Raw genomic sequence first — 21,333 nt, forward strand, 5'->3', positions numbered from 1 at the left:
CCAATGGGGTTGCAGTGGTGTTGTATGGTGACGGAGGGAGCTGCACTTCTGGTGGGCATAGTATAAGGTATAGTCTTGGTGAATCACTGTGTTGTACACCTGAAACTCATGTAACATTGTGTGTCAACTATTCTTCAATAAAAAAAATTTTTAAATGGGGCGCCTGGGTGGCTCCATCGGTTGGGTGTCTCCCTTCTGCTCAGGTCCTGATCCCAGGGTCCTGGGATTGAGTCCCGTGTCGGGCTCCTTGCTCAGCGGGGAGTCTGCTTCTCCCTCTCCCCCTGCTTGTGTTCTCTCTCTCTCTCTCAAATAAATAAATACAAACCTTTAATAAGTGTTTTTAAAAATAGAAGTTATTTTTAAAGAAGAGGCTGTAGGGACACTGAAGGCTGACAGAAGGTCAGATTGGTAACACTTCCTATCTTACTCTTCATTGCTCTTGACATAGATTTTTTTTTTGGCTGCCCTAAGTATATTCTTTTTACCTAGTTCACTTTATAAACTTTGCCTATTTTACTGCGAGCTATAACCAGGAAAAAAAAAATTGAACTTTAAAAATTGCATTTTATTTTATTTTATTATTTTTTTTAATTTTTAAAAAGGTTTATTTATTTATTTGACAGAGAGACAGCCAGCGAGAGAGGGAACACAAGCAGGGGGAGTGGGAGAGGAAGAAGCAGGCTCCCAGCAGAGGAGCCCGATGTGGGGCTCGATCCCAGGACTCTGGGATCACGCCCTGAGCTGAAGGTAGATGCTTAACGACTGAGCCACCCAGGCACCCCTAAAAATTGCATATAATTTTAAGGTTTTCTGAGTTTATAGTATTCAGATTCCTAATTATCACCTGGGGGTGGTGGGCCCACTGGCTCCAAAGCAATCACATAAACCATGAGATTTCTTTGCAGTTGTCTTTTCCTTGGCTAGTGGAGGGTTTTGTAGGTCCTTGCTATCCAACATGGTAGCCATTGTCCATATGTGACTGTTCAGCATTTGGGATGTGGTTAGTCTGAACTGAATGTGGTGTCAGCCAGATACACATTAGATCTTCAAGACTTAGTACATGAAAAGAGAGTATAAAATATCTCATGAGTAAGGTCTTTATAGATTGACTGTATGTTGAAATGATAGTATTTTGGATACATCAGGTTAATGAGTTAAATTAAATATTTAAATTAATTTCTCCTATCTCTCTGCATGTTTTTAATGTGGCTCCGGTTATGTTTCTATTGGATGGTGAAGATCTGGTGGGAAAGAATATAACTAAAACCCAACTCATTTCGTTATTTGAGAGTACATTGCCGATAGCTAAATATCCCGTGATCCCAATTTTTTGGTTCGGTTTGGATTTCATTAAAGCTTCTTTAATGAAATCTATTGTAAACCTGCCCCAGGGTCCCAGGTGGGAAGAGAATTGGATCTTTTTGTTTGCTTAAAAGAATGCTAAGAAAAATCCTGAATTCATTTCAAAAGTGATTTACTTTTAAAAGCTTTGTAAGAAGTTTCCATTTGCTGAGGTTGGAGGTATGATTAGTAGCGAGTTCTTAGGAGGCTAAAGAATCGGGAAAATTATCCAGAAACTTCTGAAAGGACTTTCCAGGTCTCGAGCAGAGGCATCCGGGGGAGACTTCAGGGCCGTTCGTAGCCTCAGATCAGCCATACACTCCTGTGTTCACACCTTCCCTCCAATAAATGAAAACACTGGGAAAGATAAAATGTTTATTTCTAAGTGTCTATAACTGAATTTATAGATATAACTGGCTGGATATTATTGCCTGTGCAAACCCAGGCAACTGTGCACGTAAAGCATGTTTTTATTAGTTCCTACATAAAATTTTTATGGTAATGGCAAACAAAGGACCAATTTAGTTTAGCTGAGTTTTCTCTTATTACTCCAGCTTGGAATAGATAAGCGACAGTGCAAATAACAGGAGTCAACAGGGAGGAGGGTCAGGTCTCTCAGGGCTGGGGCTCCTGGTTCGTGGGTGAGCAAGGTGGACCCAGATGCCTGTTGAGAAGCCCCCAGAAGGTCTGAGGCTGGTGGGGGCTGCCGTTAAGCTTTCAGACCTGCTGTTGAGCGGTTACACTCCCAATCGGTAACCACGGAGTATTCAAATTTAGCTTCTGAAAAGGTCTGCATAGATGCTTTTGAAAGAACTCCCACATACTGTATTTCAGCTGGAGACTTGCAGAGAGAAAGGGTTCAAGTGGCTTATTGTGGGTCATCTCCCACTCTGGGATTTAAACAAAGCACTAACAGAACAAAGTTCCTTTAAATGGGGTGCCTTCATCTAAGTCCCTCCTGTCTGTGGTTTGGCAGGCTGGCTGGACAGAGAGCGAGCCCACGCCTCTCATTCCCACCACTGCCTTTTCATGTCTGACCCTTGAATGTGGCACATGATCCCCACGGTGGCCTGGAGTAGAGGGAAGTGTTTCTAGAGCTTGAAGATGAAGCATCTTTCATAAATCCTGCCTTTTCCTTCCCGATGACTTGTTAATCGTCGAAAGTAAGTCTGTGATCTACAGCGAGTGCGATTCTTGAACCAAAATCTAGGAGATGCGATTGGACACATATAAATAAATCTACTGAGGGGGACAGTAGCAAGAAATATTGTGAACTGCATAGGGCTGTGAAATGAAGGACATAGGCCGATCACAATACAACACTGGAGATGGTCTTAGAAATGAGCTGAGACCGTGAGCAAGCACGCAACACGCTGGCTGCACTCTGGGCTGAGTTCCGTCCGGGACGTTTGTGAAATTAGCGCTCGGTGATCAGATTCTAGATGGTGGAAGTACTTACACATCAGAAACTCATGCTGGTCCGGCTCTTCCTCTCGGCGGACCTACATTGGAGCCCTTCTGGAGAGCAGGCAACTTTGGTTGTGCCATAGATTCTCTCCAGGAGCAAGGAGTTTCCCTAACTCCCAGCAGCCCCCCTTTTGGGATGTGCTCCTTTTAGGACCGGTCTGATTTGAGGTTCTTTGTTCTGGGTAGTTCCTCAGTGGACGTGTCTGTTGATTTGCAAATGTGCCTTGTGCATTTCATAAGTTGTTTCTTGGCGTTCTTTCTCCAACACAGCGCTTCAGGCTGCGTGTGTGTGTGTGTGTGCGTGTGCGTGTGCATGTGTGTGCGTGTGTGTGTGTGCACGTGCACGTGTACTCACCTATGTGTTTACTTCGGTCTCATCTGAGGCTCTGGGAAGAAAACCATCCACTGAATCTTAGGCTAACTGTAAAATGCATACACGCCGGTTTGCTCTTGGCAATGTTTTATGAATCTGCTGGTGGTTAGCCCTGTAGGAAGTCATGCAGCAGGGTTTCCATACTTACGCCAAGAGGGTTCCTCGGATCAGTAAAGTAACTCCAAAGGCAAGGTTGATTTCCTCCCTTCGTGGAAAGGACCTTCCAGAATGGATATCTTGCTGTCCATGCTAACAAGGGATACTGCAGTTTCCAAGCATTTTTGATTTATATTGGAGATTAGAGCTGTGGGCCCCTTCTGAGATGGCCTGTCGGATCCCATGCTCTGGACCTGAGACCCTGGGTCTGTGTGTCTGATTGCCCTACATGTGGGAACTCTGCAGACTTCAAATTCCTTTGTGCAAAGGTTGGAATCACGGGCTGGGAAGTTGAGGAAAGATGACGAACGGACTCAGCTCAGATGTGGATGGTGTTGCTTTTTCTCAAGAGGTTGTTAAGAGAATAACTCAATTTTGGGGGAATTGTGGTGAGACTGATTTGTTAATACGGTTTAGAGTTTTTTAACTCAGGATGGGATGAATAGCTTTTCAAGCGTGTATGAAAGACAAGAATCCCCAAGGAACGGTTCTGTTTTAAATAGCAGGCTCCAGGGACTCAAGGTTTGTAACAAAAGGGCAGATATGAAAGAGATGAACTCTCGGGGCCGACTCTTTTCGAGAATAAAGCACGCTGGCTGGGATCCCTGAGGTGCCGGGGTCCTGCCAATCTTGCTAGGTCTGGTTTGTTAGCTAGGAGACTCTAGCGAGATCCGCTCACAATAAGTTAGTTGGTATTGACTTTGCCGGGCCTGACCCATATTATGGAGTTGCAACAAGTGGAAAGTATAGCCGAGCTTTGGGAAAAGCCATAGCATGTACCGTGGAAGAGAAAACCAACATCTTAATTGAACAGAGGAGAAATTTGAGCAGAAGCACCAAGTGAAGAAATGAGGACACTGGATGGCATGTTACAGCCGCGATAGAAAGAACTAGAATATTAGTGAGGACGTAATGAGATTATACGATTCTCTGGTGTCAACTCACATAGTTCATCTTTGTCTCTCTGCTAGTGATGTTAAAAGCAAGGGGGTGCTGAGAAAATTATACGAGCTTGAAGAAATCCGGCAACAGAAAAATGAGTTTTGGAGTTCAGTGTTGCAACCGTTAAGGCCCGGGAGTTTTAAATATCCTGAAATTTGGGAATTTGGGGTTAGGGGAGGGCCAAGGAACATCCAAACGTTACTGAACTTCTGAAGCGCGCCCCACGTTAGTTTTACTAGTGAGATACACGATGAAAACATGCAGACATAAGTAAGCATGTCTCACGACTAATCCAAATCCGCTGGGTGAACCGATCTAGAAAATTGCCGGTTGCAAAGTCTGTCATGAGTCTGGTGACAAGATTAGGCCTGATCAGGATCAATAATGCAAACCATAAGAGACACTGAACTCAAGGAAGCAGACTGAGCATTGCTGGAGGGGACGGGGTGGGGGGATGGGGTCACTGGGGGATGGGCATCAAGGAGGGCACGTGATGTGATGAGCACTGGGTGTTATATGCAACTGATGAATCACTGAACTTTACCTCTGAAATCAATAAAAAAAATAAAAGGTAAAAAAAATAATCTAGAGATTTCTAGTAAGCAGCCCCGCCACGCTGTTCTCTGAATTCTGGACATGTAGGATGGATTCGGAAGTTTAAATTACTCACGTTGTACAGTCATTGATTCTAAACCTCGAAGGGAATGGACAGAGGGCCGACTCCAGACCTCTTCACGAGGTTCTTGTAGGTGAGCTCAGAGACGTTTCCTACTCCCGTACGGGTTTTCAGTGAGAGGCTTTAAACTGCTGGTGTTACAGCTTCAGCCCATTGTTATTTGAGGACAAGGTCTCTTGAGAGTGTTTTTATTTAATGTGCTTTATGGCAGATCTCTGATTTTGGAAGCAACATTGCGGAGAGGTTAATTTGATTTTGTTAAGGTCCCACAGCCGGCCATTTGGCCAGAACCAAGCCCCTGGCTTCCTGCTAAACCACAGAGACCAACTCTCTCTCTCTCTCTCTCTCTCTCTCTCTGTGTGTGTGTGTTTCGGGGATTTTCAGGCATTTTAGAGTGCTGCCATCCTATTGCTAGCTTCTGATAGGCACAAATGAGTCCTGAAATTAACCACACATGAGATGTGTGATTCTGAACAATCGCCTCCCCAGTCCGGCCCAGAGTCTCTTCCCGTTTACACACGAGTGTTGGCCTAGGATAGATCTACGGGCTTTTCCAGCTCCATTTTAAGTTTTTTGGAAAATTGCTATTTGGATAGTGTAGGGTTTGCCATTTCTGCAGTTGGTAAGCAGAAGATGTCAGGTCCGTTCAAAGCGTGAGAGTCCGCGTGTCACTTTGGAAAAACCAGCTGACCCTTACACAGATCAGATCCTTGTCCACCGTGGACGGTTTGAGACATGGGGGGGTGTTTGTTGTTGTTGTCATTGATGTATTTGTATGTTTTGGGGTAAAGGCCATACAGATGCCAAATTGGGAACACGCTTTCAAGATGAAATGGGAGTATTTCTGAACGTCCCCGCTTTCTATTTGATTACGACTGTAGAACCACGGAGCACGTTCGGCTGCATCTTCTCGTTGCACTCTGGGCACAGTCTCCCGATTTCCCCTAACTGGGGAAATTAGGGGAGTGACTTGCCCAAAGTCTGCCATGTTGTCATGAACCAACCCAGGCCCAGAATTAGTCCTTGACATTCAGGGCAGCGTTCCCTGAAGGCCTAATGCATGGCACACCCTTGGTTGGGCACCGGGATGACACTCGTGCCGATTCCATGTGGGCCAGCCTGTCTCTGGTCTGGGCATCTCTCCTCTGCGGCTGTGGTTCTGAGCTGGCCAAGCCAGAGCGGAATCAATCCTGCAATCTAGAGCCAGCCCCCCTGCGGCCAGCTAGCTTCCTTGATAGGGCTCCAAACAAGGAAGAGCCCCTCCCTTGGCTGATCTGAGCCCTGAACACCCCCGTACGCCCTTGGCTCCCGGTGTGAGAGCTCTAGGAGCTGCAGACCCGGCCTTGTGCAGGCTCTCACTTCTGCCATCCCCAGCATCCTGAGCTGTGCACGTGTGCGTGTGTGCATGCGTGTGCACGTGTGAGCTGTGTGCTTGCCCTTGGTAGGGTCCCAACGTTGTGCCCCCAGTTTTGCCCAGAATGCAAGGTTGCTTTGTGCGGACCTCTGTGGGTCACTCACAGCCACGTACTGTCTACAGGCCCCTCTTGACTTGTTTTCACAAGAGCTCAAGGAAAATATGAGGACGTCACCATGCCTACAAGGAAGGCACATTTTAAATTCCAGGGCCTAATGCACAGCCGGGTTTCTTGAAAGCTTTCCAAGCATTAGGCAAGATTTAGGTGAGAAGGGGCTGCTTCTGAAAGATGCGTGGTGATGGGCTCTCCAGACAAACCCTGGCGGGGGAAATGGGTGGAAAAGGCCGTAATCTAAGCTGTCTCAGTTCCAGGTAAACCTAATATCTGGTCTCTTAATCTTACTGTGCCCCCCCTGAAGCCTCACTAATAATCCATGTCGTTCCGCAAAATTACATGAAGCAAGTATTCAAACATCCAAAACTTCAAAGCCCTTTTCTTCAAAGGTCAGAACTCTTGTTTTATTTTTTAATGGAAAAGGGAAAGAGAATGGCTTGATTTTTGACATGGATCTGTACGTTTCTCAGATTCTGTGTTTTACCTTCCAGCACCTCAAGGTTCTGGAACTCCTGCCTGGTACTGAGAAGAACCAGGGGAGCCAGTGGGGCTTCAGCCTCTGCACGCCATATTCCTAGGATCACTGGCCTAACGTTCCAGAGAATTCCAGCTCCCCAGCGGTGGCTGGCAAGGCTCGTACCCAAGCGGGCTGAGACAAACAATGACTGGTTTCCTCTCCTTTTGTCATCTTCTTATGTATGTGTATTTCTTTCGGCTTTTCTCTTGTTCGTCTCCTTTCTCCTGTTTCTGTTTCCTTCACCCCAGTCCCTTGGTCTCATTGTTCCTCGTTTGCCCCCCCCCCCGCAGGCATTTGTCTCGCCACTATCTTGTATCAAGTATATGCTGAAATACCTCAGTTTTATTGCAGAAAGCTTTATGTACTCTATTTTTAGTTTTTAAAATCAGGTGAAAAGAACCTTTATCTGTTAAAAAACAAACAAACTCCAGCCAATCCCAAACCAACGAAATTATGGTCAGTTTTATTTGCTTGTATCTAATGAACGTATTAATTGATGTATTCGTCAGATGTCACCCGTATTGAGACTCTTTGCTATGGGGGTCATACCGAGGTGGACTAGACCCGGGCTGCCCTGAGCTTGCATCTGGTTGCGGAAGGAGACCGGGGACAGGCAGTTATCACAAGGACAGGTTGGGGGAACATGTGGGGAGGGATGGCCCCGATCATTCAGTGCGGGAGAAGACTGCCCAGGGCACACTTTCTTGGGCCCTGGCTTGTGGTTGGGTATTTGGGGGTGGGAAGCAAAGGTAGCCTTCTCCAGGGGAAGTGCAGCCCCTGGGTGATTCCGTACATGACAAGAGGGGTTAGTCCTCTTGGATCTTGGGAGCTGACCTAGAAGGAGCCTCTCGCTCAACCCTGATGTCAGGGTTGGATTCATGGGGTGGTGATTTCCTCTTCATTACTCAGTCTGAGTTTGCTTAGTTGCAAATCAAAGGTGAAGTCCGTTACATCAAGATTCAGACCATTGGATTTTACTTCAAGTTGATCATAAATCACAAAACACCAGCTGGAACGAGCCTTTTGTGCATATTGAGAAATGATCTGGATGATCTTCTTTACCAGGTCTTTTGCCATGACCCCATTTCCCGAACGGGCAGCCATGGTTGAGGTGCTGTACTTGTGTCAGGAGCAAGAGAAACCCAAGGACAGAAACCAAGCCCAGTGGCATTATCCATCCCAGGGCTTTTCCACGTGGCAGAGTTGAAGCTATTATTTGGTAATAATTGTGCCCACTTTGAAGGGTCGCTGTCAGGATTAGATATGGCAACACGTATAGAAAGCTCTTAGCATAGAACCCGGCTCACGGTAGATGTTCCAAAATGGTGGCTTGTATGATGATGATGGATGAGGGAGCCTGGTGCTGCTCCTGGGCATTCACTCAGGCTGGACTCTATGTATCATTGTATGTCACCGAATATGTCACCAAAACCACCCCGCAAAGCATAATTGAGTATTAAGCATTAAAATCATTGTGACCCAGCATCTCTGCCAGGTGAAGAGAAACGCACCTGTAGAAATCCTCCAAGCTTGATGGCGAGAGTTTATTTAGCATTTGTTCTCAGATGTTCTTCGAAGGCATAGCTGAGCGGTGCCTTGAGCTGCGTATCTGGGAACGAGGAAATCGAAGGGAAGAGTCCAAGACAGAAACACAGCTGGCCCTTGGCTTCATCTCGCACCCCCATCTTTTTCTGGAACATGTGGGCAGCCCTGCCCTTTACCTTTTCACCACCCAAAGGGTAAGAAAACAGTGGGCAGGTGCCGAGGGGCCAGATTTCAGCCCTGACAGTGAAATTGTGAAAAGCGACAGTCTTTTCCGTTGGCAGGCCCCTGGATGGAGGTGAGGCTATAAATCGAGGGTGAAGAAAAGGCACCTCTCCTAGGCCCTGGGCAGCGCCAGTGAATGGAATTCTCTCTTGCGAGAGTTCACTGAGTCAAATGCTGTGGATGGATAATTTTATGGCCGCTAATAAAATTTATAGCCAAAGCAAGCTAAGATAATAAGGGTAATCAAACATCCAGCCCTGGGACATGAGAATCCCATTGTGGCCCCTTGATGCTGGCTGAGGAGGGGGGCTGGACAGTGCAGGGACGAGCTTATCTGTCGGACTCTGGGCCAGTGACAGAGTCTCAGACGTGATTTGTGCCTGTGCAAGCTGGGGATGAGCTTCAGTTTGGTGGCAACAGCCTGTGCTTTGGGGACAGCATGCCAAGAGCCAAGAGCCGTAGGAAAATTAACGGTCGTATTTAAATGCCTGCAAGTGAACAGTGAGCCTAGGAAAGGACCAGAAGCAACCCAGTGTATTAAGGAAAGAATGTTAGCCGACTGTTCGTTGGGACTCCACAGGCATGAAGCAAGATAAGGGAGGCTGGCGTTTTACTGGGGTGAAATCAGATGTTTCCGTTCACATGGGGGCTTCCTGCAGCCCCCTCTTCATCCCAGCTTTGCAGACAGCTGTAGTTGGTTTCTGCTAACATGGATCAAAAATATTTATTGAGCACCCACTGTTTGCAAAAGTATGAAAACATTCAGTGACAGTGTGAGCAATAAATAATCATAAAAGACATGTCCCCAAACAGTGAGATAGCAATCGCCTAAGAGAAAAGGCTATTAAGTGTTATTTCCTGGGGTTTGGGGCTCACGATGTCATTAAATGTAAAGATGGAGTAGCTGTCCATGGATGTCCCCACACAGGAGATGGATTGCTGGTGGTGTTCCCTGCTGCTTTGGCAGAGTCAGAGGAGGTGGCTTTCAGGGTCAGTAATGCCATTTAAGATGAACCCCCCATGCTGTCCCACTCCAGGAGCTCTCAGCCGTTCCCGTCTGTAGGGAAGTCAAAAGGTCAATGGCTTACAGATTGCAGTTTGCACTGAGGAGCCAACCTGGGTTTGTGAGAGCCCCAACGTCTTTTGTCTTGATTCTGTGGTCAAGATCATAACCACATTTAAGGTTTGCTTTGTCTTAGGGGACAAGTTTAGAGTCCCTCCCACTGAGGTGTCAGTGCACAAATTTAAATGTGGTCGGAAGACGTGGAGCTTGCCTACGATGAAAATAGAGTAGCTCTATCCATGAGACGTATGGAGCGTGCCCAGGAATGACATCCGGGATTCTCACACAATTAAGGACCTCATGTGTGCAAGCACACACGTGTGCAAATGCACTCGTGCACCGTCTCCCTGCAGCCTGGTTCCTTATATTGCCGCCTGGTGTTTAGTTCACCACCACCTGCAGGACACGATGTGCTGTTTGGTTACTTCAGCGAGTGGTCCCATGTGTTTGAGACGGAGCGAAAAGTAGGTTTTAATCAGATCGAAACAGAACAGGGGCACCTGGGCGGCTCAGTTGGTGAAACGTCCGACTCTTGGTTTCAGCTCAGGTTGAGATCTCAGGGTCGTGAGATTGAGTCCTGCGTCGGGCTCCGTGCTCAGTGGGGAGTCTGCTTGTCTCCCTCTGCTCCTCCCCCAGCTCGCTTGCTCACTCTTTCAAACAAACAAACAAATAAATAAATAAATATTCTTTAAACTCTTTTAAAAAAAGAACTAAGCAGAACAAGATCCCGTGGCGAACATCTAGTCTCCCCCAAAGTTCGCGATTAGGACCCTCGGCAAGCGTGTGCAGTCGGTTGCTCCCAGACAGTGACGGTGACACATACACGTAACTGTGACAATGAATCCTTTCCTGCCTGAACTTTAGGTTTTTCAGTGGGTCAGATGGAGAGTTGCAGGTTTTGGAATCTGAGTTTTCACAGAAGCATTGTATACTTTTCATGCAGTTGTGAGAGAAAAGTTCATTCTGAACAATCTGCAAAGCAGGGGTAAACCATATATATAGTCCTTTAAAAATAAGGCTCCTGGTTCTGAATTATGCAGTAAAGCTGAAGTTTTGGGAGCCCGGCTGTCTCAGGAATTTTCTCCTACAGCAGATTACAGGGAGGCCCTGAGAGAGGGAGTTCAAGGTGGGGGGGGGGGTAGGAAAACAATGAAATTGTAGTAAGAACTAAGTCTTCTTACTTCAAGGCCTTAAGAAAAAAGATTTAATTAGATAAACATAGAGAATAAGTAGAAAATAAGAACAGCTCAGGTTTATCCCACAAACATGGTTTAAACATCTCTGTGTGCCAGACATCATGTTGACTTCCATGGATCCAGTCGGTGGGCACACCAGCCCTAGACCCACCGTCCTGGGGTTTTGAGAAACAATGGCATATTCTTTTTTTTTTTTTTTTAAAGATTTTATTTATTTGACAGAGAGAGACAGCCAACGAGAGAGGGAACACAAGCAGGGGGAGTGGGAGAGGAAGAAGCAGGCTCCCAGTGGAGGAGTCGGATGTGGGGCTCGATCCCGGGACTCCAGGATCACGCCCTGAGCCGAAGGCAGATGCTTAACGACTGAGCCACCCAGGTGCCCCAACAATGACATATTCTTAAATGCATAATCGGAACCAAGGTAAAGACAGTGAAAGAAAAGATGGCACTCCTGTGACAGCATCTACATGAGGCTGGAAGGGGTCTGGAAGGAGGCTCCTCCAAGGAAGTAATGCTTGAGCTTGGATCTGACGAAAGGTAGAAACATTCCACATAGTGAAGGCACATGCAAAGGCCCTGTGACAGGAGGAAAGTAGGTATGTTTGAGGAACTTAAGGAAGTCCAGAACCCTGGAGTGCAGGGAGGGAGGGGGAGATAAATTGGCAATTACTGTAATGATTTGTATATTATTTCTGAAAGTTTGTAATTCCTGGAGAGGATACTGGGTGTAAATACAGATGAAAACATGAGTTTACTAGTGGAAAGAGCCTATAGGAGCAGGCATCTGGGGGGATGCCTTCTCCCATTGTGACAAGTAGAACAAAACAAGAGAATGCTCAAAAGAAACCACAAGGTGAGCTCAGCAGGGCTCTTAAGACTGGGTGTGATGGAAGGCACGGTCTGGGTCCCACTCAGATTATTGTACTATGTCTTAAAAGGGGCGGCTGGGTGGAAAGACCATGTGACCAGCGACTTGGGCAATTTCAATTTTATAAAGTGCTTGATTTCTTTTAAAAAATGTTTTCTGGGGTACCTGGGGTGGCTCAGCCAGTTAAGCATCCAGCTCTTGATTCAGCTCAGGTTGTGATCTGAGGGTCCTAGGATTGAGCCCCACGTCAGGTTCCGCACTGAACGTGGAACCTGCTTGAGATTCTCTCTCCCTCTGCCCCTCCCCGAACTTGCGCATGTGTTCTCAATAAATAAATAAATAAATAAATAAATAAATAAATTTTCTAAGATAAGTGAAATATTAATATTTGTTGATTATGGTGGATTTACCCCTATGTATTTATTATTAGTTGATTTTTTTTATCTGTTTAAAATTTCTTTTTAATTGGCAGGGAGGGAGGGGGGAAGAAGGGGTGTAAGAGCGACGGAGGGGCTAGCACTGGCCTGAGAGTCAGGGGCCTGTCCTCAGTTTCACATTAGCTTGGGTGAATCTCTTCTGTGCTCCTGGGTCCTTCTTTAAGAAAAGGAGTTTTGAAGAGGCTGATCTCGGCAGTCCCTTCTAGCTCTAAGACATTCTGTGCTTCTGATTTCTAAGAACAATCGATTATTGAATCATTCTACTTACAGGTTTGGGAATTGAGGGTTCCATGTCCACAAATCCCCACTTCTTTTAAAATTAAGAGATCCAATCTTGCTTGGCAAAGACAGCCACTCGCTCTCTTGAAGGAGGCCAGTGCATTGAAGTTCATTTGCTGTTCATTGAAGTTCATTTCCAAAAGCCATGAGCCCATGGGATGCTTGCGTTCTTCCCGGGCCAGACTTGGGAATCTGGAATCATCTAGAAACCTGTGCCTTTCACCATTCACCACCCACATCCTAGTGGTTTCTCTGAGGGTTTCCAGGGCACCTGTAAGGGCTGTGCATACATAGACAGAGTCACATTCCTGTTCTTCCAGACTTCAGATGATAAATACAGAAATGAGCAGGAAATGCCACAGAGAGATGAGATGACAGCAGTTTCGTGAGCCTGTGGACATGTGTGGTGACAAATAGAGCAATGCATTCATCCATTGCCGTACTGACTTTCTTCAGATGTCTCTGTGCTGAAACCAGTTTTTTTTTTTTAAGATTTTATTTATTTATTTGACAGAGAGAGAGACAGCCAGCGAGAGAGGGAACACAAGCAGGGGGAGTGGGAGAGGAAGAAGCAGGCTCCCAGCGGAGGAGCCTGATGTGGGGCTCGATCCCATAGCAGGGATCACGCCCTGAGCCAGAGGCAAATGCTTAATGACTGAGCCACCCAGGCGCCCCTGTGTGCTGAAACCAGTTTATGGGGGTGCCTGGGTGGCTTTGTCGGTTAAGCATCTGCCTTCAGCTCAGGTCATGATCCTAGGGTCCTGGGATCGATTCCCGCATCGGGCTCCCTGCTCAGCAGGGAGTCTGCTTCTACCTCTGCCCCTCCCCTTGCTCTCTCTCTCAAATAAATAATAAATAAAATCTTTAAAAATAAATAACTAAAACCAGTTTATGTATGGTAGATTGTAGCTACTTGATGAAAAAACGATGGTGCTGTGATAGTGGGTGATTTGTGGACATTGTGGGGGCTGGCGTCCTGGAACACAGAGGCTTCCTAAGTGCTTCTTAGCGGTGACATCAGTTTACACGACCTCCTCCTCCTCCCCGTTCCTCCGGGAGAGTGGCAGCTGGTCGAGGGGAGCCCTCACCCCACAGACAGCAGAGGAAGCCGGAGGAGAGGTGACGCAGGCCCCCGCCTGGGCAGCAGCTCTTGCTGAGGGCATGGAATGTTCTCCAGGCTATGAGCTGCTTTCGCTGCCTCCTCCTCCCTGGGCTCTCCTACGTGGGTCAGGTTTCCTTACAACCCGTTGAATGAATGAGAGTAAGAAAGTATGTGTTGGCAAAATTTCAGCTGAAAATGCCAAAGCTTTCCAAGTAAGGGCATGAATTTAAGCGAAGTTTCAAGTCAATGGGGCTCAAAGTAATGGCTATGCTGCTAATAATGAAAAGTACAAATGTTTTTATGTTCAAAGGTTAACAAATGGGACTTTCACTGGCCTGCTGGCCTGCTCAGTTACAAAGCAGAAACTGTTCCTGATCTTTGCTTTGTTGCATTTGTATTTTGTAGGCAATTAGAAACATTTTCCATTCAGCATTTAAGAGGTTTGAGCTGGCTGCAGACTCTTTTTTAAACTAAAGTTTCTTTCTTTCTCTCTTCCTTTTTCTTTTCTCTTTTCTTTTCTTTTCTTTCTCTCCCCCTCTCTCTCTCCTGCTCTCCCCTCCCTCCCTCCCTTCCTTCCTTCCTTCCTTCCTTCCTCCCTCCCTCCCTCCCTCCCTCCCCTCCCTCCCTCCCTCCCTTCCTCCCTCCCTCCCTCCCTCCCTTCCTCCCTCCTTCCTCCCTTCCCTCCTCCCTCCCTTCCCCTTCCCTTCCCCCTTCCTTTCCCTTTCCTCCCTTCCTTTGTTCCTTCTTCCTTACTTCCTCTCTCTTTCTGTCTCTCTTTCTTCCTCCTCCTTCTTCTTCCGATCTTCTTTTTGTTAAACTAACATTTTTCCCCTTTTGTAAGTGGACTAAAGTTTTAAAGCAACAGGCTTTCCAAATAGCACACTTAGACTCTGCCTGCATAATTATTGTATTTGTCATGGAATCGGCGCTTTTCCAAAGCGTATTTCTAGATGAGCTTCTCATTTTGCCCAGAAGTGTGCTTCTTTCTAGCACATCATGTGGATTCCGGTAAAGCGGACCCAGCCCCGTGCACTGTGACCTCTGTACAAAGGCAATCATCGCAAACAAAACAGAAGCCACGTATCTTAACGAATGAGTAGGAAAATCAAGTCTGTTGAACTGATCTAAATCTTCCCCAGAAAGGCCCCTTGGTCATGCACGGTGGCTGTATTTGTTTCCATGCGCTTCTCTTAGTCGTGTTTGCCGGCTGCTTACAGCAAACAACAACAACAGAGTGTTTCCCTTAATTCCTGACGTTCTGCGTTACCTGGTTCGCTTCTCCTTTACTAAACGACACCCTGGCCCCTCTCATCTGTCAGCGTTTGGGGCCAGGCCTGGTAAGAAAGCAGCCCTGGTCGATGCTTCTGCTCGGGTCTTGGGCCGCAAACTGTGGATAATGGCTCATGCTTTCCTCTCCAAATGGACAGGAGACACAGGCGTAACTGAAACTCACAGTGTCAGGGGGTAATTTTATTCCATTATTTTTAATGAAAATGAGGAGGTGTCCAGGCTAAAATGCTGGAAAATCGCCTCTGAGAAACCCAGAGTGCCCCCAGCGTGCATGCAGCGTGTCCCTGGTCCTCCCAGATGCCCCCTCCCCCCTGCACTGGGGCCCCCTGCCCCCCGACAGAGGGGGTGCCATCAGTGATGCACGCGGGGAGGGCAGTGAGCCACAGGTGACGAGCTCAGTGTCCCTTTTCCTCGTCAGATCTCCCAGCTGATGACAGAGCCGGGCCGGGGAGGGGCTGACCGAGGCGGCGCTGAATCGCTACAACGCGGACAAGCCTTCGGCCTGCGGCGTCCCGGCCTCCCAGGGCTCCTGCGTGGCCAGTGAGACTTCCACGGGCACCTCGGTGGCTGCTTCCTTCTTCGCCAGGTAAGAGAAGCGTCCAGAGCCTCACTTCTTTCAGATGGGTTCACCTGCTGAGCCTCTCGTGGGGGGGGGGGGCCGGGTTAGCTAAAACACGAGCAAGAGTTTGGGGCCACGCTTGGACTTCAGTCTTTAGGACGGGGTCCCTCAACCTCAGACTGCTGGCAGCTTGGTCCAGACGACGCTGCTGTGGGGTTCCGTGCCTTATAGGATGCTCGCCAGTGTCCTTGGCCTCTCCCCGCTGGGCTCCCGTTGCATCGGCCCCACTTGCGACAACCGGAAAGGTCCCCAGACGTCGCCACATGTGCCCCAGGTTGAGTACCATGCTCTAAGAATATGTGGCTCTCACGATGTCCTCTTGGGATGAGGGCTTTGATGGGCCTGGCCCCGCGGCTGGTGTTTCCAGGTTGACCTTCTCATCACAGAAAATGAACTGCTTAGAAATGAACTAGGAAAGAGATGGCAGGTTGGTTTTTGTTTTTTCCTGATCTGGACAGACGAGCTGGATAATTACCATACACTCTCCAGCCAATCTTAAGTCGTTTAAAAACACGAGAAGCCAAAACGAAAGATATTTCAACAATGTTTTCTGCCTAATTTTAGCAGTGCGGCCGAGACAGGGCAGGAGACAAAGGACAGCTGAGCAGAAGGCACGTTAGGGAGCGTCTGATTCGGTCTCCTTATTTTATGAACGAGCGGACTGACGACCAAGAAAGTTAAACTGTGAGTTCATTTACAGCAAAGCCAGAAATAGAAACCAGATTCCTCTGCTTTTTTCTTTTGTTCCCCCTCTGTGACTCATTCTTTATTGGGTCCTGGGAACTTCAGTTTAGAAAACTTGTCCTCCCTAAGAGGGGCATGTTCCTGGGTGAGCAGGAGGTAGACTGAATAACGCCAGATCTGAGATCGGAGGAGCCCCGAGGTTCCTCGTCTGTAAAATGAGGACAACGCCTCCCCCTCTAGGTTTCTCCGAAGATTAAGACCGATAATTGTACATGATAAAGTTCTGTGCAAAGGGCAATGCGATGCGGACTCGGTACGTCAGGAAGAAGGAATCTTGCTGGTTTTCTTGTTATCCTCAAGAGCGGTAGCATCCAAAGCACAGATGTGAGGCCGGGGCTCTGGCTAGGGAGGGATCAGGTCAGAGGGGAAACAGAAGGCCGGTGTCCTGGATTCATAACACCCACAGTGAAGACGGCACGGGGCTTGTCGGAAGACTGGCTCTCGGGTTCTCATTGTGCCTCGTGCCATGTTTATTGTCCCGTGAAGAGCCGGGCCGACTTGGGTGTATGGGAAGTAACAGGCAACACGGTCGTCTCCGCGTGTCCACGGGATATACACCCCAAGGCCCCTGGGGGATGCCTGAAACCGTGGCTAGAACTGAACCCTGTAGGTGCTGTGTTTCCCCTGCGCAGACGTGCCCGTGGTGAAGTTCAAGTAACAGTGAGGCCCAGTAAGAGCTGAGCTACAGTGACTAGTAATAAAATACGACAGTTCTCACAAGACGCTGTATAAAAGTTAGGCGGACGTGCTCTCTTTCCCTCAAACTATCTTATCGTCCTGTCCTCACCCTTCTTGTTAAAGAAGGTAAAACGAGACGGTAAAACACCTGCGCGGCAAGATGACGTGAAGTGAATGACCCCAGAGTTGTGGCTTGGCGTTAGGTTACGAGTCAGCCCTGACGCTGTGTCGGAAGGAGGATCATCTGCTTCCCGCGGGCGCTGGACCGCGGGTAACCGAAACCGCGGATGAGGGGGTCTACCGTATGTATGTGCTGGCCGCGTGACCACGGACGCTGTTGTGTTAGTTCTGTCCGCACGAGAATTTCTGTGTTGTCTGGGACCACTGAGCAAACCAACTGCGAGGCCATGTCCATGCCCTGCAGGGAGGGAATAAAGAGATGGGACTGAATATGGGGAAATGCCACAAGCACAGAAGATCCCAGGACTTGGGTGGGTTGCGAGAGCACGTCTGGAGGAGGGTGACAAATTGCTGAGGAAGTAGGAAACCACATCATGGTGGGGTTAGTCCAGAGAAGATGGCCCTCAGCTGTCTCTTGGGCCACTGTGTAAACGAGGAATTTGGTTGGTTCTATAAAACACCCAAGTATGTGGGCAAAGGCTGAATAAAACCTGATGGTGGAGCTCAGCTCAGACTCCATCCAGCTCAGCTGTTCCCACTCAGAATGAAGGAGAATTTGCACACAGCTCAAACTGCCCTGGGAGAGAGTGAGGTCCCCGTCACTAAGGGAGATCAAGCTTTTATCGGGTGACTGGCTGCAGTGAATGTTCTCTGCCCAGATGAGGGTTGACCTCCAGTGCCATTCCTGGCCCGAAATACTTCGAATGTGAGAAGTCTCAGCTCATACTCCATCTAGAGACTTTTCCAGATCAACTACCCACAGAAAACCCCAGAAGCAGGATTGGAAGCAGGAGGAGATCAGAGATTAGCTGGGAAGGCCTGCATGCCGGACATTGGGTGAGCTTGAGGCCGGCTTTCAGTTAATCAGAGCAGCATTTCCAAACAGGCCAGCACACACCAGGGAAAGGAATGGCAAATGATGGGCAGAGGTGGCCTGCCCTGCGACTTGCTTGCACAGCCAAGGTCAGAATAGAGACTGTGGGGTGAGCCCAGAGGGGACGGGCCGTTGATATCGGTTGCCAAGGAGGGGCTGCACGTGATGTTAGTGACAAGCCAAAACTGGATGGAGTTCAGATGGTAGGGGCTTGTGCTATGAGCTTTCAAAGGGCTGGAAAGGATCCGTAGGGCTGCGTAAATCCTTACTATTACTTTCTTTGTGGTGAATGCTGATAGCACTTGGAGCTTAATGGTTTAAGACATTCAAGGTACGTGGTTTGTGTATAAAGGGTTTACCATGTACAGCGGGGGGAGAAAGGACCATGAGAAAAAGAATATGTTTTATGCACACACACACGGACACACGGACACACACACACACACACACGGACACACCGCACACACACACACACGGACACACGGACACGCCGCACACACACATGCACGGACACACGGACACGCCGCACACACACATGCACGGACACACCGCACACACACACATACACGGACACACGGACACGCCGCACACACACATGCACGGACACACGGACACGCCGCACACACACATGCACGGACACACCGCACACACACACACACACGGACACACGGACACGCCGCACACACACACGGACACACCGCACACACACATGCACGGACACACGGACACGCCGCACACACACACACACACGGACACACGGACACGCCGCACACACACATGCACGGACACACGGACACACCGCACACACACACACACACGGACACACGGACACGCCGCACACACACACGCACGGACACACGGACACACCGCACACACACATGCACGGACACACGGACACACCGCACACACACACACACACGGACACACCGCACACACACACACACGGACACACCGCACACACACATGCACGGACACACGGACACGCCGCACACACACACGCACGGACACACGGACACACCGCACACACACACACACACGGACACACGGACACGCCGCACACACACACGCACGGACACACGGACACACCGCACACACACATGCACGGACACACGGACACACCGCACACACACACACACACGGACACACCGCACACACACACACACGGACACACCGCACACACACATGCACGGACACACGGACACACCGCACACACACACACACACACACACACACGGACACACCACACACACACACGGACACACCGCACACACACATGCACGGACACACGGACACACCGCACACACACACACACGGACACACGGACACACCGCACACACACATGCACGGACACACGGACACACCGCACACACACATGCACGGACACACGGACACACCGCACACACACACACACGGACACACCGCACACACACATGCACGGACACACGGACACACCGCACACACACACACACGGACACGCCGCACACACACACGCACGGACACACGGACACACCGCACACACACATGCACGGACACACGGACACGCCGCACACACACATGCACGGACACACGGACACGCCGCACACACACACACACGGACACACGGACACACCGCACACACACACACACACGGACACACGGACACGCCGCACACACACACGCACGGACACACGGACACACCGCACACACACATGCACGGACACACGGACACACCGCACACACACACACACACGGACACACCGCACACACACACACACGGACACACTGCACACACACATGCACGGACACACGGACACACCGCACACACACACACACACGGACACACCACACACACACACGGACACACCGCACACACACATGCACGGACACACGGACACACCGCACACACACACACACGGACACACGGACACACCGCACACACACACACACACGGACACACGGACACGCCGCACACACACACGCACGGACACACGGACACACCGCACACACACATGCACGGACACACGGACACACCGCACACACACACGCACGGACACACGGACACACCGCACACACACACACACACGGACACACGGACACGCCGCACACACACACGCACGGACACACGGACACACCGCACACACACATGCACGGACACACGGACACACCGCACACACACATGCACGGACACACGGACACACCGCACACACACACACACACGGACACACCGCACACACACACACACGGACACACCGCACACACACATGCACGGACACACGGACACACCGCACACACACACACACACACACACACGGACACACCGCACACACACACACACGGACACACCGCACGCACACATGCACGGACACACGGACACACCGCACACACACATGCACGGACACACGGACACACCGCACACACACATGCACGGACACATGGACACACCGCACACACACACACACACGGACACACGGACACACTGCACACACACATGCACGTCCCCCTTCACACCCTTTGCCCTGCCGCCCTCTCCAGCAACAGCTGGGCTTTCACGCCTCCCACAGAGGGCGGTGGCTAATATCAACAGGCTCCCTGTCACTGATGGGAACCTAGAGCAGAAGATCGAGTAACTCGCTCAGGGTCCAGAATGTGAAGAGTCGGAACCAGGGATGGGGCTCCCCTCTGTGGATCCCCAAAAGTCCGCGCACTAGGTCAAAGCCAGCCCAGCTTGCGTTGTCAGGCAGTCGATGGAGTTCACGGTGGGGGGTTTTCTGCTTGGGATCAAGGAAAGTGGTGGAAGGCGATGATGGTACAGGTGGCCTTTGGTAGGGGTGAAATCTGGCTCTGTCTGGTGCCCGGATTGGAAACGCTCGAGGGGTTATGGTTTCCTGTCCAAGCACCGGAATGTCTTTCCACGTGGGGATTTGGGGGCAGAGTCGCTCCTATGCCTCAAACCCGTGCTCATCACTTTGCAACTCCTTCTGCGAGACCGTGTGACAGAGCTGAGTCTGCAAGGTTCTGGAACTCTCCTTGCAGCTTTAGGTGACCAGGGTGGCCTGCTCTCAGGAGGCGGTGCTGGACATCATTCCATCATTTTGTGTGGGAGGGTGCCATTTGTCACCTCTGTGGCCGGCATGGCTGACGTTTTCTGGACAGTCAGTACGTATCACTCACTGTACTGAGCTCCTCATGGGCAAAATCTCCCTTAGTCCTCAGACAGGCCCTGGGGGGTGGATCCTCTCATTTCACTGTTGGGTGG

The 21,333-nt window shown here is 49.5% G+C and overlaps 1 protein-coding gene across 1 annotated transcript in view; it reads left to right on the top strand.

Moving 5' to 3' along the window:
- Nucleotides 1-21,333, top strand: part of KIF26B (kinesin family member 26B) — a 415,887-nt gene that overhangs the window by 185,672 nt on the left and 208,882 nt on the right. The window contains 2 exon segments of the mRNA XM_026509553.4: nucleotides 15,422-15,451; nucleotides 15,453-15,589. Of these exon segments, the coding sequence (XP_026365338.4) occupies nucleotides 15,422-15,451; nucleotides 15,453-15,589 (167 nt within the window).

This window comes from Ursus arctos, unplaced genomic scaffold (genome assembly GCF_023065955.2).
Source record: "Ursus arctos isolate Adak ecotype North America unplaced genomic scaffold, UrsArc2.0 scaffold_2, whole genome shotgun sequence".
NCBI lineage: Eukaryota > Metazoa > Chordata > Mammalia > Carnivora > Ursidae > Ursus > Ursus arctos.